Genomic DNA, 19,132 nt, shown 5'->3' with positions numbered 1-19,132 from the left:
AGGCTGTGCATTGTGACGTTTTTACTAAGTGAGGGATATGTCACCTGTAGTGTCAGTTGTTAAGTGAGGGCGATATCACCTGTAATGTCAGTTCAGTGAGGGCTGTTTCACCTGTAGTGTTCATATGTCACCTGTAGTGTCAGTTGTTAAGTGATGGCTGTGTCACCTGTAGTGTCCGTTGTTAAGTGAAGGCTGTGTCACCTGTAATGTCCGTTGTTAAGTGACGGCTGTGTCACCTGTAATGTCCGTTGTTAAGTGACGGCTGTGTCACCTGTAATGTCCGTTGTTAAGTGAAGGCTATGTCACCTGTAATGTCCGTTGTTAAGTGAAGGCTGTGTCACCTGTAATGTCCATTGTTAAGTGACGGCTGTGTCACCTGTAGTGTCCGTTGTTAAGTGAAGGCTGTGTCACCTGTAATGTCCGTTGTTAAGTGAAGGCTGTGTCACCTGTTATGTCCGTTGTTAAGTGAAGGCTATGTCACCTGTTGCGTGCAGAGGATCACCAAGATGAACAAGACGGAGGACGACGAGTTGGACGACGGGGGTCTGTCGGAGGAGGAGCTCAGACAGGTGGCAGGTGGGTGATGTCAAGGAGTTCCGCAGGCTGGGATTTTTTTTTTTTTTTTTTTTTTTTTTTTTTTTTTTTTTAATAAAGGAGAGGTTACCTACTTCCGGGAGGTTATCAGCCATAGCTGCTTTCGTTTTCTCCCTGCATAGGTGGATAGTAGTTTGCACAGGACAAGAATGTCTAGACCCCTGCCGGAGTCTGCACTAGTGGGTCACGGTAAGTATGTTTCTTCAACGTGATTTTAGATAGAACATTTCCTATTGTGTCATTACTTAGTCATAACAGGTTTGTTGTATCATTATTTTGTCACAACAGGTCTTGCTGTGTGAAATTCTAGGGTTGTACAGTTTTGTCACAACACATCTCTGAGTGTCCAATTTAAGGGTTGTTGTATTATTTTGTCACAGCAGATCTCCGTGTGAAATTTTTTTTTTTTTTTTTTACCCTTACATTTTCAAGATCATCGTGACTGAGAGAACATAATCCACAATGCAGCTTGAAGCGCAACGCAGAGCGATTAGTCTGTTTACTTAGCAGTTGTTACATTGGCTCAGCAAGCTCAAGGGAAGCCACTCTGATTATGAACATAGGGTTGCTTCCTGTCTCGGGTTTTCAACTGAGCTCCTACATTGTTCATGTTTTCTTGTCAATGATGTGTGTGTGTGTGTGACATCAGTGGCTGTGCATTACAGTGGACGATTTATATAACAAATAAAGTGTATGACATGAGTCGCTTTGTATTACAGAGGATGATTTCAGTGACAAGGTACCTGGTGGTTTGTGTGTGACGTTAGTGGGTGTACATTTCAGAGGATGATTTCTATGACAAACTGGTCGTGTGTATGTGACGTGAATGGCTGTACATTATAGGAGACAATTTCTGTGACAAACTGGTGGTGTGTGTGTGTGATAGAAATGGCTGTATGTTACAGAGGATTATTTCTACGACAAATTGATGTGTTTGACCTGAGTGGCTGTGTATTACAGAGGATGATTTCTACGACAAAGTGTTTGACATGAGTGGCTGTGTATTACAGAGGACGATTTCTACGACAAACTGATGTGTTTGACATGAATGGCTGTGTGTTACAGAGGACAATTTCTATGACAAAGTGATGTGTTTGACACGAGTGGCTGTGTATTACACAGGACGATTTTTACAACAAAGTGTTTGACATGAGTGGCTGTGTGTTACAGAGGACGATTTTTACAACTAAGTGTTTGACATGAGTGGCTGTGTGTTACAGAGGACGATTTCTACGACAAACTGGCCAGCAGCATTGCGCCAGAGATCTACGGTCATGAGGACGTGAAGAAAGCTCTGCTCCTGCTGCTGGTGGGGGGTGTGGACAAGTCGCCCAAGGGCATGAGGATCAGGGGTGAGTGGGGTACACACGGGGGAGGTAATATACCACTGTGTTGGGGGGGGGGGGGGGGACAATTCACCCAGGGGCATATGAGGATCAGGGGGGAGTGGGGTACACATGGGGGAGGTAATATACCAGTGTTTGGGAGGGGGGGGGGGGGGGGGGGGGGACAATTCACCCAGGGGCATATGAGGATCAGGGGTGAGTGGGGTACACATGGGGGAGGTAATATACCAGTGGGGGGTGTAGGGGGGGGGGACAATTCCCCCAGGGGCATATGAGGATCAGGGGGTGAGTGGGGTACACATGGGGGAGGTAATATACCAGTGGAGGGGGGGGGGGGGGGGACAATTCCCCCAGGGGCAAGAGGATCCGGGGTGAGTGGGGTACACACGGGGGAGGTAATATACCGGGAGGGTGGTAAATAACCACATCTACTTTAGTTTTCTTCCCTGGATGGTTTAAAAGAAGGAAGACTGTGATGTTCCAAGTGTGGTTCATCCAGTATTTTCTCAGCCTGTGATAGTTTACATTTAAACATTTTAGCCAATTTTCAGTCGGCCAAATATTACACAAGTTTTAGAAACTGTGCAGAAACGTGGTTTGCTTACACATCAGGACTAGACCGTGGATGTTTGTGGTAATGATGTTAATCGTCAGGATGTGACCGTGTGTAACTGGCTGTTTCAGGGAACATCAACATCTGTCTGATGGGTGACCCAGGTGTGGCAAAGTCCCAGCTTCTGTCCTACATCGATCGGCTGGCACACAGAAGTACGTCTCCTAGATTCTTCTGTACAAAGGGGAAAAAATCCTTTTTAATTACACATACTTAACCGTGACCCAACTAGTGCAGACTCCGGCAGGGGTCTGACATTCCTGTCCTGTGCAAACTACTATCCGCCTATGCGGAGCAGACGAAACTACGGCCGATAACAAATCTTTTTTTTTTTCTTTTCTTTTTTTTCCAAGAGCAGTATGGTTCATGAAAAAATTAATTCTTGTTCCAAGTCATCTACAAATATTATAAAGAACTGCACAACTTTATTAAAGCTGATAGATAGGTTCTCTTTAATGGTAAAAAAAAAAGCCGTCAAACTTAGTATTTGTCAGGGATTCATGAAGCACAGCAGTGAAGTGTTTCACCTGAAGTTGAATTTAAAAAGGAACTTGATCAGGAAGTGTTTATTCACTTCGCCCAGTCAGTCGTGACCATGTGAAAAACCCTGTGATCAGTTTGTACAATTTTGTTCTCAGTTTGACATGGTACAGTATATGACACCAAACATGGAGTATAATACAAACTCCTCCTTTCTCTCAGAATTGTGGAAAACTTGCTATATGTCGATATGGAATTATATATCTTCAGATTTTTTGGGGGGGTGGGGGGGGGTACCTTGTTATAGGTTTGTGTGGAATTTATTTCGCTCAGAATTGTGGTAAACTTTTTGTCAGTGTATATGGAATTTTAATTGAACTCTTCTGTAAAGTTTTTATCAGATTTTGTTTGCTCAGACCTCCGGGACTGTGGGAACTCTAGTATAATTCTGTATGGAATTTCAGAGACCCATAGCAACCTTGTGATACATCAGCACACCGAGAGAGCAGCCCATGTTTCACACACGGAAATGTGTTGTAAAGAGTAATACAATACAATACACTGTTGCCCTCAGCCCATATTTCACATATAGATATCGGAGTAATACAATACAATACACTGTTGCCCTCCCCTGCCCACAGGTCAGTACACGACGGGTCGGGGGTCATCCGGCGTGGGTCTGACGGCGGCGGTGATGAAGGACCCGGTGACAGGGGAGATGACTCTGGAGGGGGGAGCGCTGGTGCTGGCCGACCGCGGGGTGTGCTGCATCGACGAGTTCGACAAGATGATGGACGCCGACCGCACCGCCATTCATGAGGTCATGGAGCAGCAGACCATCTCCATCGCCAAGGTCACTGCTCTCCCTTTGTGTATTTTTGACTCACTTGTGTAAACAAGGTGAGTCTATGTTTTAACCCGGTGTTCGGTTGTCTGTGTGTGTATGTGCCCGTGTGTCTGTGTGTCCGTGGTAAACTTTAACATTGACATTTTCTCTGCAAATACTTTGTCAGTTGACACTAAATTTGGCATAAAAATAGGAAAAATTCAGTTCTTTCCAGTCATCTTGTTTAAAACAATATTGCACCTCTGGGATGGGCACAAAAAAAATTAGAAGCCTAATTATATGCAAACTGCATTTACTGTTATATTTATATTTTTTGTATTCTCTAAACTTGGCACTTTGACCTCTTATTCTGACACAACAGCAAGAGGAGTTGTTATTATCATTTTTTGTTCAAACAGGAACTTCTTTTGCTAAGCATGGAATTTTTTTTTTATTTTGCAAACGTTTTGGTGCAGATAATAAAAAAGGGAAATTACTCTGTAATTAATGCTAGGGGACGTAATTTATCACAAGTGAGTCTTGAAGGCCTTGCATCTCTTGTTTGTATTTGTATTTCTTTTTATCACAACAGATTTCTCTGTGTGAAATTCGGGCTGCTCTCCCCAGGGAGAGCGCGTCGCTACACTACAGCGCCACCCATTTTTTTTGTGTATTTTTTCCTGCGTGCAGTTTTATTTGTTTTTCCTATCGCAGTGGATTTTTCTATAGAATTTTGCCAGGAACAACCCTTTTGTTGCTGTGGGTTCTTTTACATGTGCTAAGTGCATGCTGCACACGGGACCTCGGTTTATCGTCTCATCCGAATGACTAGCGTCCAGACCACCACTCAAGGTCTAGTGGAGGGGGAGAAAATTTGGCCTTTGCTCTGGATTGATATGGATACTTGTGTAACGCCTATCCTCGATTGCAGAGCATTTCCATTGCCAAGGTCACTGCTCTCCCTTTGTTCTTGATCGATATGGATACTTGTATAGCGCCTATCCTGAGAGGCCGTAGGTGGATGTAGATACTTCTATAGCGCCTATCCTCAGAGGCCATAGGTTGATGTGGATACTTCTATAGTGCCTATCCTCAGTTAGAGGCCATAGGTTGATGTGGATACTTCTATAGCGCCTATCCTCAGAGGACATAGTTGATGTGGATACTTCTATAGCGCCTATCCTCAGTTAGAGGCCGTAGGTTGATGTGGATACTTCTATAGCGCCTATCCTCAGAGGACATAGGTTGATGTGGATACTTATATAGCGCCTATCCTTAGAGGACATAGTTGATGTGGATACTTCTATAGCACCTATCCTCAGAGGACATAGGTTGATGTGGATACTTCTATAGCGCCTATCCTCAGAGGACATAGGTTGATGTGGATACTTCTATAGCGCCTATCCTCAGAGGCCACAGGTTGATGTGGATACTTCAATAGCGCCTATCCTCAGAGGACATAGGTTGATGTGGATACTTCTATAGCGCCTATCCTCAGAGGCCATAGGTTGATGTAGATACTTCTATAGCGCCTATCCTCAGAGGCCATAGGTTGATGTAGATACTTCTATAGTGCCTATCCTCAGAGGACATAGGTTGATGTAGATGCTTCTATAGCGCCTATCCTCAGTTAGAGGCCATAGGTTGATGTGGATACTTCTATAGCGCCTATCCTTAGAGGCCATAGGTTGATGTGGATACTTCTATAGCGCCTATCCTCAGAGGCCATAGGTTAGAGGCCTCATAGGAAAACACATCATCCCTCAAAATGAAAAGAACATAAAAATCAGCATGTTCATTGTTGGAATTCAAGTTGAGTAAGAAAAAGAATAAAAAGAAGATGTGTTAGAAGTCACTGCAGACCAGAGAAACTTATTCCAAAGAAAATCATACTGTAATTAAAAGAAATTTTCTCAAAAGTAGACCATCAAATTTGACACTTTTTTTTGGTAAATACAAAGCAACATGAGCCTGGAAACAAACATTCTTTTTGCAACTTGATAATGTATAGAATGCAGGAAAAGTAAATACTTTTGACAAAAGAAGGTGATTGTATTTTTAATCAATGTTTATAATTACCTACTGTCGAAAATCGCAAGGGTTATTCCCTTTGGCATAGGTAGTTGGTGCTGGGGGTAAGAGGTGTATGTGTGTGACAGGTAAAAATCATGACCAGTGACTGTGTGTGGGTGTGACAGGCAGGAATCATGACCAGTGACTGTGTGTGTGTGTGGGTGTGACAGGCAGGAATCATGACCAGTGACAGTGTGTGTGTGGGTGTGACAGGCAGGAATCATGACCAGTGACTGTGTGTGTGTGGGTGTGACAGGCAGCAATCATGACCAGTGACTGTGTGGGTGTGACAGGCAGGAATGATGACCAGTGACAGTGTGTGGGTGTGTGTGACAGGCAGGAATCATGACCAGTGACTGTGTGTGTGTGGGTGTGACAGGCAGGAATCATGACCAGTGACAGTGTGTGTGTGTGACAGGCAGGAATCATGACCAGTGACAGTGTGTGTGTGTGACAGGCAGGAATCATGACCAGTGACTGTGTGTGGGTGTGACAGGCAGGAGTCATGACCAGTGACTGTGTGTGTGTGTGGGTGTGACAGGCAGGAATCATGACCAGTGACTGTGTGTGTGTGACAGGCAGGAATGATGACCAGTGACAGTGTGTGTGTGACAGGCAGGAATCATGACCAGTGACTGTGTGTGGGTGTGACAGGCAGGAATCATGACCAGTGACTGTGTGTGTGTGTGACAGGCAGGAATCATGACCAGTGACTGTGTGTGGGTGTGACAGGCAGGAATCATGACCAGTGACTGTGTGTGTGTGTGGGTGTGACAGGCAGGAATCATGACCAGTGACTGTGTGTGTGGGTGTGACAGGCAGGAATCATGACCAGTGACTGTGTGTGGGTGTGACAGGCAGGAATCATGACCAGTGACTGTGTGTGGGTGTGACAGGCAGGAATCATGACCAGTGACTGTGTGTGTGGGTGTGACAGGCAGGAATCATGACCAGTGACTGTGTGTGGGTGTGACAGGCAGGAATCATGACCAGTGACAGTGTGTGGGTGACAGGCAGGAATCATGACCAGTGACTGTGTGTGTGGGTGTGACAGGCAGGAATCATGACCAGTGACTGTGTGTGGGTGACAGGCAGGAATCATGACCAGTGACAGTGTGTGGGTGACAGGCAGGAATCATGACCAGTGACTGTGTGTGGGTGTGACAGGCAGGAATCATGACCAGTGACTGTGTGTGTGGGTGTGACAGGCAGGAATCATGACCAGTGACAGTGTGTGGGTGTGACAGGCAGGAATCATGACCAGTGACAGTGTGTGGGTGTGACAGGCAGGAATCATGACCAGTGACAGTGTGTGTGGGTGTGACAGGCAGGAATCATGACCAGTGACTGTGTGTGTGGGTGTGACAGGCAGGAATCATGACCAGTGACTGTGTGTGTGGGTGTGACAGGCAGGAATCATGACCAGTGACAGTGTGTGGGTGTGACAGGCAGGAATCATGACCAGCGACAGTGGTTGGGTGTGACAGGCAGGAATCATGACCAGTGACTGTGTGTGTGGGTGTGACAGGCAGGAATCATGACCAGTGACTGTGTGTGGGTGTGACAGGCAGGAATCATGACCAGTGACTGTGTGTGGGTGTGACAGGCAGGAATCATGACCAGTGACAGTGTGTGGGTGTGACAGGCAGGAATCATGACCAGTGACTGTGTGTGTGTGTGACAGGCAGGAATCATGACCAGTGACAGTGTGTGGGTGTGACAGGCAGGAATCATGACCAGTGACTGTGTGTGGGTGTGACAGGCAGGAGTCATGACCAGTGACTGTGTGTGTGTGTGGGTGTGACAGGCAGGAATCATGACCAGTGACTGTGTGTGTGTGACAGGCAGGAATCATGACCAGTGACTGTGTGTGTGGGTGTGACAGGCAGGAATCATGACCAGTGACTGTGTGTGTGTGTGTGTGACAGGCAGGAATCATGACCAGTGACTGTGTGTGTGTGACAGGCAGGAATCATGACCAGTGACAGTGTGTGTGTGTGACAGGCAGGAATCATGACCAGTGACTGTGTGTGTGTGTGGGTGTGACAGGCAGGAATCATGACCAGTGACAGTGTGTGTGTGGGTGTGACAGGCAGGAATCATGACCAGTGACAGTGTGTGGGTGACAGGCAGGAATCATGACCAGTGACAGTGTGTGGGTGTGACAGGCAGGAATCATGACCAGTGACTGTGTGTGTGACAGGCAGGAATCATGACCAGTGACTGTGTGTGTGGGTGTGACAGGCAGGAATCATGACCAGTGACTGTGTGTGGGTGTGACAGGCAGGAATCATGACCAGTGACTGTGTGTGGGTGTGACAGGCAGGAATCATGACCAGTGACAGTGTGTGGGTGTGACAGGCAGGAATCATGACCAGTGACTGTGTGTGTGGGTGTGACAGGCAGGAATCATGACCAGTGACTGTGTGTGTGTGACAGGCAGGAATCATGACCAGTGACTGTGTGTGTGTGGGTGTGACAGGCAGGAATCATGACCAGTGACTGTGTGTGTGGGTGTGACAGGCAGGAATCATGACCAGTGACAGTGTGTGGGTGTGACAGGCAGGAATCATGACCAGTGACAGTGTGTGGGTGTGACAGGCAGGAATCATGACCAGTGACAGTGTGTGTGGGTGTGACAGGCAGGAATCATGACCAGTGACTGTGTGTGTGGGTGTGACAGGCAGGAATCATGACCAGTGACTGTGTGTGTGGGTGTGACAGGCAGGAATCATGACCAGTGACAGTGTGTGGGTGTGACAGGCAGGAATCATGACCAGCGACAGTGGTTGGGTGTGACAGGCAGGAATCATGACCAGTGACTGTGTGTGTGGGTGTGACAGGCAGGAATCATGACCAGTGACTGTGTGTGGGTGTGACAGGCAGGAATCATGACCAGTGACTGTGTGTGGGTGTGACAGGCAGGAATCATGACCAGTGACTGTGTGTGGGTGTGACAGGCAGGAATCATGACCAGTGACTGTGTGGGTGTGACAGGCAGGAATCATGACCAGTGACTGTGTGTGTGTGTGGGTGTGACAGGCAGGAATCATGACCAGCCTCAACGCCCGCGTGTCCATCCTGGCTGCGGCCAACCCGGCCTACGGTCGCTACAACCCCAAGAAGTCTGTGGAGCAGAACATCCAGCTTCCGGCCGCCCTTCTGTCGCGATTCGACCTCCTCTGGCTGATTCAGGACAAGGCTGACCGTGAGAACGACCTGAGGTGGGTGGGAGGAGGGGGCTGGGTGTATGTGTGTTGTGTTTTTTTTGTGTGTGTTTTTTTGTATGTCTTTTGTGTGTGTGTGTGCTGCCCTGTCATGTGCACGGTTTCAGTGGCATTACTCCCACGCCGCTCATTTAGATTCCCCCATACACGGCCACACCTGGGTTCGTCCCGTCGCAGTTCCAGCATCGGCAGGACAGGAATGTCAGACCCCTGCCGGAGTCTGCACTAGTGGGTCACGGTAAGTATGTTATTTAAACGTAATTTTAGATAGAAAATTTCCTGTAATGTCGGCACATGTATGTTTCAGACTGGCCCAGCACATCACGTACGTTCACCAGCACAATGTCCACCCCCCACTGCAGTTCCAGCCTCTGGACATGCGACTCATGAGGTGAGACATCCTCCCTCCCTACCCCCTAACCTCCCTCCCTCCCTCCATCCCCCTTAACGTCCCTCCTTCCCAACATCTCTCTGGACATTCGACTCATGAGGTGAGACATCCTCCCTCCCTCCATCCCCCTTAACATCCCTCCTTCCCAACATCTCTCTGGACATGCGACTCATGAGGTGAGGTCCCTCCATCCTCCCCAGCATTGCTCCCTCAACATCCCTCCCCCTAACATCCATCCACCCAACATCCATCCCCCCAACATCCCTCTTCCCAACATCCCTCCCCCCAACATCTCTCTTCCCCAATATCCCTCTTCCCAGCATCCCTCTTCCCCAACATCCCTCTGGACATGCGACTCATGAGGTGAGGTCCCTCCATCCTCCCCAGCATTGCTCCCTCAACATCCCTCCCCCCAACAACCACCCAGATTCACTTTTCCCAACATCCTTCCCACCCCCGCACCCCCCAACATCTCTCCTTCCAACATCCCTCTTCCCCAACATCCCTCTTCCCAATATCCGTCTTCCCCAACATCCCTCTTCCCCAACATCCCTCCTTTCAACATCCCTCTTCCCCAACATCCCTCTTCCCCAGCATCCCTCTTCCCCAACATCCCGCTTCCCCAACATCCCTCTTCCCCAGCATCCCTCTTCCCCAACATCCCTCTTCCCCAGCATCCCTCCTTTCAACATCCCTCTTCCCCAACATCCCTCTTCCCCAGCATCCCTCTTCCCCAACATCCCGCTTCCCCAACATCCCGCTTCCCCAACATCCCTCTTCCCCAGCATCCCTCTTCCCCAACATCCCTCTTCCCCAGCATCCCTCTTCCCTAACATCCCTCTTCCCAGCATCCCTCCTTTCAACATCCCTCTTCCCCAGCATCCCTCCTTTCAACATCCCTCTTCCCCAGCATCCCTCTTCCCCAACATCCCGCTTCCCCAACATCCCTCCTTTCAACATCCCTCTTCCCAACATCCCTCCCCCCAACATCCCTCTTCCCAACATCCCTCTTCCCCAACATCCCTCTTCCCAACATCCCTCTTCCCAGCATCCCTCTTCCCCAACATCCCTCTTCCCCAACATCCCTCTTCCCCAACATCCCTCTTCCCCAACATCCCTCTTCCCAGCATCCCTCTTCCCCAACATCCCTCTTCCCCAATATCCCTCCTTTCAACATCCCTCTTCCCCAACATCCCTCTTCCCAATATCCCTCCTTTCAACATCCCTCTTCCCCAACATCCCTCCTTCCCAAGCCTCTGTTCCAGGGTTTGTATATAGTTGCAAAAGTCTGGAAAGGTGGCAGAAATCCGAGCACAATTTCCGTGTCTGCAGTAGTCTGGGGCAAAATATGCTTTGCCTTTTAGGTCCAGAAAAGTCTTTGGGTGTAAAGAAAATCCTTGACTGTCTTCGGCTCCATGGGTGTTGTTGCCAGGCGTTAACTCACTCCATACAAACGGCAAAAGAGAAGACGTTAACAGCGTTTCACCCCAATTACCACCATCAAAATATTGCAAGTGGAAGGCTCTTATACTGAAGACGTGAATGTTGACAAAGAATACCACAGTTCTGACGACGGAAGCTAAAGGTTGGGTCATTCAGACACCCACTGGACATCCGAGGGGTCTGTGTAGAGGAGAAGAGAGGACTGGCCGTACTGAGTGAGTTAATTCTACTGCTGTGCTGACTGCCAACTGTCCTTAGTGTGTGTTGTTGACAGACGTTAACTCAAATACTCTGCTGTCAACTGTCCTTAGTGTGTGTTGTTGACAGACGTTAACTCAAATTCTCTGCTGTCAACTGTCCTTAGTGTGTGTTGCTGACAGACGTTAACTCAAATACTCTGCTGTCAACTGTCCTTAGTGTGTGTTGCTGACAGACGTTAACTCAAATACTCTGCCGACCATTAAATGTTACATCGCTTTGTGTGTGAGTGTGTTGTCACTAGACGTTGAATTGACTACTCTGCTAACTGTTAAATGTACATTGCTGTGTGTGTGTGTGTTGTCAGACGTTACATCGCGCTGTGTGTGTTGTCGTCAGACGTTACATTGTGTTGTGTGTGTGTTGTCGTCAGACGTTACATCGCGCTTTGCCGGAGCAAGAACCCCACAGTCCCGGAAGGCTTGGCGGACTACATCACAGGGGCGTATGTGGAGCTGCGTAAAGAGGCACGCAACAACAAGGACATGACCTTCACCAGTCCCCGAACTCTGCTGGCCATCCTGAGACTGGCCACTGCTCTGGTCAGTGTGCTGTGTGTGTGTGTGGTTGTGGTGTGTGGTTGTGTTGTAGTGTGTGTGGTTGTGTTGTAGTGTGTGTGTGGTTGTGTTGTGATTTGTATGTATGGTGTTTGTGGTTGTGTTGTGTGTATGGTGTTTGTGGTTGTGTTGTGTGTGTGGTTGGTGTTGAAGTGTGTGTGGTTGTGTTGTGTGTTTGACTTGTGTGTGTGTAGGGTGTTTGTGGTTGTGTTGTGTGTGTGGTTGTGTTGAAGTGTGTGTATGGTGTGTGTGGTTGTTTTGTGTGTGTAACGTGAGTTGTAGTGTGTGATGTGTAGTGTGTGCCAGTTTTGTTTTGTGTATGTGGTTGTGTTGTGTGAGCGTGTTAGGTTTTATATTGTTTGTGGCTGTGTAGTGTGTGTACTGAGTGTGTGTGTGTTGGTTATATATATATATCTGTAGTGTTATGGTTGTCTGAGTCAACATCACTGATCTGTTTTGTTCTTTCGGAATGTCTGTTTTGATATATGTTCAGAATTTTTAGCCATTGTTCAAGGACTGATCTATTTTGATGTACAATATACACAGAGAAATGACAACCATTTTGCGGGGACTGAAATCCATTGGTAGCGACACTCACAAGCCCACACCTGTCACCACCGTAGGTGACTTTGTCGACATGAAGGGGTCATGGTGAAAAGAATGGTTTAATTACACATACTTAACCGTGACCCACTAGTTCAGACTCCGGCAGGGGTCTGACATTCCTGTCCTCTGCAAACTACTATCTGCCTATGCGGAGAAAACGAAAATAGCTATGGCCGATAACCTCCCGGAAGAAGGTTACCTCCCCTTTGCCCCCCTGACTAGCGCCCTCTTTTTCCGGCAGCCATCATGACCCCTGTTCCTGTGCTCTTCATACGGCTAAGTTGTTTTTTTTTCGTATTTTTTTGTCTGTCGATTCTCTGGCGTTCCTTTTTTTGTTGTTGTCAAATTATGTCTCAACCAGGTCATACAATTACATAGCTCGATTGGGCGATCGCGTTCCTTTTTACTTTGTGGACATGAAGGGGTCATAGTAACAAGAATGGTTTTCTCATTGTAGGAAAACTCAACAGTTGCAGGCAACTTTCACATGCAGTAGGACATTGAGTTACCTTCCCCCTGTCTACCCATTTTGAAGTGAAAAGGGTGTTTTTATTCACCAGGTACCTGAAGTGAAAAGGGTGTTTTTATTCACCAGGTACCTGAAGTGAAAAGGGTGTTTTTATTCTGCTGGCATCAGGGAGTTTGCATTCTGTTGTTTGTCTGCTTGTTAGTTTTTCCACCTCGGTAAGGACATGAACTCTTTACATTTGAACCTTATTGGAATTTACAGAGTTGCATCCCTTTGATCATGGTTAGGGAAAAAGGTGGTTGCCCAGTCTTGAACAGTTTTAGAATTTTGGTAAAAATTCTTACCAGTACCATTCTGCAAAGAACTTTAATCATAAACGAAAAAAAATGTGGTAGAAATTATATATTGATTTAAAAAAGAAAAATGTGATGAAAATTGAACATAAATATTGGGATATTTTAATACAAAGAAAAAAGTGATGAAATCGGTTATCTTAGAGATGGAGTCTCCCATCGGTCCGACGGATGAGTAGGCAGGCAGGCTTATCTGTTGGTGTGTGTCCTCATATTGGAGAAGAGTCCGATTCTGGATGCGAAGCACTTCTCACAGGTGTTGCAAGGGAAAAGGTAGCATGATTGTCTGACCAGCACAGGTGACTTTTTTTTTTTTTTTTTTAGTGAGGAGTTGTGCAGTCCCTTCCCCACTCTCTCGCCTACTGACACTCGCAGTCCCACAGGTGCAGATACTGCCACATGTAGAATGGCCTCGGCAGGTGCAGGTTTTTTCTTCAGAGCTCCGTCTCCTAGGGGGACTTCCAGCCAAGGATAAGAGCTCCCCCTGGCCTTTGGTCATCTTCCGTTGGGAAAGGTTTCCTCCTCTGCCTGGTCCGTCGGATATCAGTACTGGTATATTGGCCAGTCTTATGCCAGTGGTCATTTTGGCTTTGTATTTGGTATGGAAGATTTCTGGACCACTGTTCAGTCATCGACTTCTTCTTTGAAGAGAAATAGAGAACAGCTTGCTTACAGAACGGTGATGACATAGAGACGAAAGAACAGCGAAAAGAAATGTGGGAGGCAGAAAATACGAAAAAAAACTTAGCTGTATAAAGAGCACAGGAACAGGAGTCACGATGGCTGCCGGAAAAAGAGGGCGCTAGCTAGCGGGACAAAGGAGAGGTTACCTACTTCCGGGAGGTTATCGGTCGTATTGCTTTTGTTTTCTCCGCATAGGCGGATAGCAGTTTACACAGGACAGGAATGTCAGACCCCTGCCGGAGTCTGCACTAGTTGGGTCACGGTATGTATGTTATTTAAACGTAATTTTAGATAGAAAATTTCCTATGTGTGTGTTGACACTGTGACAAAAGAGGAAATAGAAAAGGACCATGAGGTGTATGTGTTGCAGGCTCGTTTGCGGCTGGGAGGGACGGTGGAGAAGGACGATGTGAACGAGGCGATGCGTCTGATGGAGATGTCCCGGGACTCCCTCAACACACAGCACGACGCCCACACCAGGTCAGTGGCCAGGACGCTAGTCGGCCTGTTCAGTATCTGTGAAGTTCTAGAAGTTCACGCCTTCCACGTTCGACTGGAAAAATAAACGGGGGTCCTGTCATTTGGATGGGATGATGAATCGAGCATAGGGCGTGTAAAAGAACCCCTGACAACGAGAGTTCTTCCTGACAATATTTCAGAGTGAAATACACGTAGAATACATGTGAATGTGTGCCAGAACCCAGACCGAATGACACAGGAAATAACTTTTGATCACCTAGAAAAGAAAAAGGCAGCTCTGTTTGCTCTACCCAGATGGGCAGCCTGCTGAACAAATGGCTGTAGAGTGCCTGGAACTTGGTCTGTGACCAAATATAGTCGCTGTGTGAAGTATCCGTTCAAATATAGTCGCTGTGTAAAGTATCCATTCAAATATAGTCGCTGTGTAAAGTATCCGTTCAAATATAGTCGCTGTGTGAAGTATCCATTCAAATATAGTCGCTGTGTAAAGTATCCATTCAAATATAGTCGCTGTGTAAAGTAACCGTTCAAATATAGTCGCTGTGTAAAGTATCTCTATCAGTGAGTTGAATCACCCTGTCCCAGGACGCAGAATGTGATGCTGTATCTATCCATATCAGTGACAGTGCTGTGTGTATCCATAGCAGTGAGTTGTGTATCTATCCATATCAGTGACAGTGCTGTGTCTATCCATATCAGTGACAGTGCTGTCTATCCATATCAGTGAGTTGTGTATCTATCTATATCAGTGACAGTGCTGTCTATCCATATCAGTGACAGTGCTGTGTCTATCCATAGCAGTGACAGTGCTGTGTCTGTCCATAGCAGTGAGTCGTGTATCTATCCATATCAATAACAATGCTATATCTATCCATATCGACAAGTTGTGAATCTGTCCATATCACTGAATTGAACCCACCCACCTTCTGTCCCCAGGACGCAGAACGTGACGGACCAGATCTACGCCGTGATCCGAGAGATGGCCCCGGAGAAGGGCGGTGGGAAGTCGATCAAGATGAGCGACGTCAACGAGCAGTGCCTGTCCAAGGGTTTCAAACCTGACCAGATCGAGGCCTGCATCGAGGAGTACGAGGAGCTCAACGTTTGGCAGGTCAACAGCGCTAAGACTCGCCTCACCTTCATCTGAGGTGTCGTGTTGACCTTCACCTTCAGGGGTGTCGTGTCGACCTTCACCTTCATGTGAGGAGTGTGTTGTGTCGACCTTCATCTGAGGGTGTGTCTTGTCTGCTTTCACCTTCATTTGAGGGGGCGTGACATGTCGACCTTCACCTTTATCTGAGGGTGTTGTGTCGTATCGGCACCGCTGTGTGTGTGTTGAAAGAACATGGTGTGAGGGAAGGATGACTTGGGGAACACTGTGCAGAATGACCATGGCGGGTAATTCTTACGTTGGAGTTAGTGGGTAGGCGTTGCACAGTATCAGGAGACTTCACAGATTGTGCTCCGGGTGGTGGTGGTTACTGACGCAGTGTCGATTGTTGTTGGTAGGGCTGGGTAAAAATCCAGATTTTTAGCAGGGGGTGCAGGATTTTGAAAAAACGCAGAATTTTGAACAAAATTTATCGTGCCAGCAGCGAGCGTGTTGGGTATCGTGGACCACAACAGGAGAAAATCTGAAGTGAAAGCTGGTGTTTCGTTTAAGCTACACTGCACGTAAGAGTATCGGAGTAAAGGTCTTGTGAGCTGATGTTTAGTGTTAGTGTACTGTGCGCACATGATGTATGACCTAGAGTTGTATCTTTCACTCTTTATGTTTAACTGTTCATTCTAAGGTCGGATGAGAATGTACACAAATGCATGTATTGTACACTTGACACTACGCTTTTCTTCCTTGTTGTGTGATCTTCCCATGTCTTGCATACACACCCGAAAAAAACTCGCCAGCTGACACTGTCCAGCACTCGGATACGGTGGCTGCAGAGTTCGAATCTCATTGACACCCGACTTGAAAAAGGGCATTTTTGATGTCCGTTATTATCATGTGGTTGTGGTGTGGATGTAGTGTCCCCCACCAGCCATTTTCCTGGAATGTTGACCACCTCCCCGTCGGCCAAATTGCCTGAGATGGGTGTCGACCGGAAAATCCCAGAACATTTCTAACAAAGCTCTCTTGAGTGTGTTGGATATAAGTAGGCCTCTTCATTTTTTGTTTCATATTTAATTGTCCATCCTTCTCCTACATGAATTTCCCGTATGAATGGTCTCGTTTTTAGAGCACTGGATGGGGTTTTAATAAAACATGCATTTTATATATTTATTGTACAGTTTAGTTTTGCGTTTGTATTTTGTATATGATTTTGTTGACTCGCTTGTGTAAACAGTATGTTTTAACCCGGTGTTCGGTTGTCTGTGGTAAACTTTAACGTTTTCTCTGCAAATACTTTGTCAATTGACACCAAATTAGGCATAAAAATAGGAAAAATTCAGTTCTTTCCAGTCATCTTGTTTAAAACAATATTGCACCTCTGGGATGGGCACCAAAAAAAAAAAAAATGAAGCCTAATTATATGCAAACTGCATTTACTGTTATATTTTTTGTATTCTCTAAACTTGGCACTTTGATATATTCTGACCCAACAACAAGAGCAGTCATTATTATTCTGACCCAACAACAAGAGCAGTCATTATTATTATTTTTTGTTCAAACAGGAACTTCTTTTGCCAAGCATGGAAGTTTTATTTATTTTGCAAACGTTTTGGAACATAGTAAAAAAGGGAAATTACTCTGTAATTAATGCTAGGGGACTTAATTTGCTTTAAACTGATCTTTCTCATCTTAAACATTTTGAAATTATACACAATACATAAAAAGCTTGGATTTTTTTTTTTTTTTTTTTTTAAGTGTTTCACAAGTGAGTCTTGAAGGCCTTGCCTCTCTTGTTTGTTTTTGTTTTTTTTATTATATGCATATCAGCCTGTGCATATGCACAATACCCATTTCAAAACCTCACCAGTCCATTCCAGAACACACACAGAAGAGGCTTCAGTGAGAACTTATGAGCTTTATTATTGTACACCATGTTTTAACAAATATATATATATGTGTGTGTATACGTAAATGGCAAGAGAAAGAGAAATTAACCAGTATATGTTTGAAGGCTGTGTAAAGGAGGCTGTGAAACAACCAAATGGAAAGGATTGAGTAATTGTACTGTCTCCACAATGGGGTGGATGGGGAGAGATCAGAAAACTGTCGGACAGATTAATGGAAAAGATTTTTGTACAGATTATAGGGTGAGGAGTGGGGGGGGACGCTAATGAGACTGGAAACGTCTGACAAAATGAGATGTTTTGGCAAATAAAAAAAAAAAAAAAAAAGGAAGACCATCTACAGAAAAAGAAGGAAAGTAAGACCAAAGGAGGAAAAAAAAAAAAAAGTCCATTGGATAAATCATGAAAAGTAGCTGGCCACTGATGGCTCAATATCTTGACAGGGTGACTTACAAAACCGCTTGGTTATGTACTGTACCACAGATTTGGCCTAGCTGACAGTTGTACCCCTTTACACATGCATCATAAACCATATCTACAGTCAAAAAAATTAATTACTACCAGTGTCCCGGATGATTTGCATATTGATTTTTCCGTGTACAGTTGCTTACACATGAAATATCCAGCATACAGCATCATCTTTCACAAATTGGGGTAAAGAAACTAAGGCATATTTGGGGGGGGGGGGGGACACAATGTTGAAAGTCACCAGAAGCAAGTTACATAAATAGGTACATTTTTCCACATGAATCGAAACAGATAAAATTTCAGGAAACAAAACAAAATGACAAATATTCACTAAAAACCAAATTTTTCCACACAACAAGAATGGCAATGTCTTGGACATGAAAACTTGAGTGGAAGCCGATACTATGGAAGGATTTTCTTCAACCATATTTTAACACTGGACTGCGAGCCGTTATATGGCCAACCCACAACCTGGGTCTCTGATTCAAATGTGTCCAGGGGTTGGGACACAAGTTTGGGGTTGTGGAGATTCCAACTTGTGTTTCAAAGACAACTTTGTGGTCCTGGTGGTATATACTGAGCGACAGAGGTGCAAACTTGCCCAGCATCTGCACCATCTTAATGCAGGCCATGTAGTTCGCATGCCAGACCACCGGCTCCCCAAGAAACTGCTGTACGGCGAACTCCAACATGGCAAGCGCTCCCATGGAGGCCAAAAGCAGCTTCAAAGACACTCTGAAAGCTCTGAAGGCCTTCAACATCAGCCACAACACATGGGAGCTGAATGCAATGGACAGACCAAAGTGGCGTTCAGCTGTCCACAAAGGCGCCAAATCCTGTGAGGCCAATAGAATCGCTGCAGCAGAGCAACACAGACAGGCCAGGAAAAGCAGTGCCAGCAAGTCCCTGACAGCCGCCACCATCCCCTGTCCACACTGCGTCAGAACCTTCCGGGCACGGATTGGCCTGACCAGTCACCTGCGCACCCACAGAGCCGAACCCACCCACCCCCAGGATGACTAGATGGTCCTCGTCGATCCCAACGGACGAACCACACACACACTGAGCGGCAGGGCCAGGAATCCAGCACCAGGCTGAAGGGGCATGACTGAAGACTTCTTGATGCTCCCTTCTGATCCGGTCTTACCTAAGCCTTTCATAAACCCGGACTGCACATGTAAAAGAACCCACGTCAAGTCACCCCTGAACTGAATTCTTTCTCGCGGGTCAACCCAGCTCTCGGTGAAGAACC

The 19,132-nt window shown here is 46.4% G+C and overlaps 1 protein-coding gene across 1 annotated transcript in view; it reads left to right on the top strand.

Moving 5' to 3' along the window:
- Positions 1–16,670, top strand: part of LOC143275271 (DNA replication licensing factor mcm7-like) — a 29,537-nt gene extending 12,867 nt beyond the window's left edge. The window contains exons 9-17 of the mRNA XM_076579248.1: positions 495–576; positions 1,815–1,946; positions 2,625–2,708; positions 3,675–3,886; positions 8,975–9,156; positions 9,467–9,550; positions 11,625–11,793; positions 14,291–14,400; positions 15,337–16,670. Coding sequence (XP_076435363.1) covers positions 495–576; positions 1,815–1,946; positions 2,625–2,708; positions 3,675–3,886; positions 8,975–9,156; positions 9,467–9,550; positions 11,625–11,793; positions 14,291–14,400; positions 15,337–15,547 — 1,266 coding nt within the window. The 3' untranslated portion in view covers positions 15,548–16,670. The remainder of the gene's footprint in view (positions 1–494; positions 577–1,814; positions 1,947–2,624; positions 2,709–3,674; positions 3,887–8,974; positions 9,157–9,466; positions 9,551–11,624; positions 11,794–14,290; positions 14,401–15,336) is intronic.
- Positions 16,671–19,132: the final 2,462 nt, after the last annotated feature.

The sequence above is a fragment of the Babylonia areolata genome, chromosome 30 (assembly GCF_041734735.1).
Source record: "Babylonia areolata isolate BAREFJ2019XMU chromosome 30, ASM4173473v1, whole genome shotgun sequence".
NCBI classification, from domain to species: domain Eukaryota; kingdom Metazoa; phylum Mollusca; class Gastropoda; order Neogastropoda; family Buccinidae; genus Babylonia; species Babylonia areolata.
This window is presented reverse-complemented; position numbering and strand designations above follow the sequence as displayed.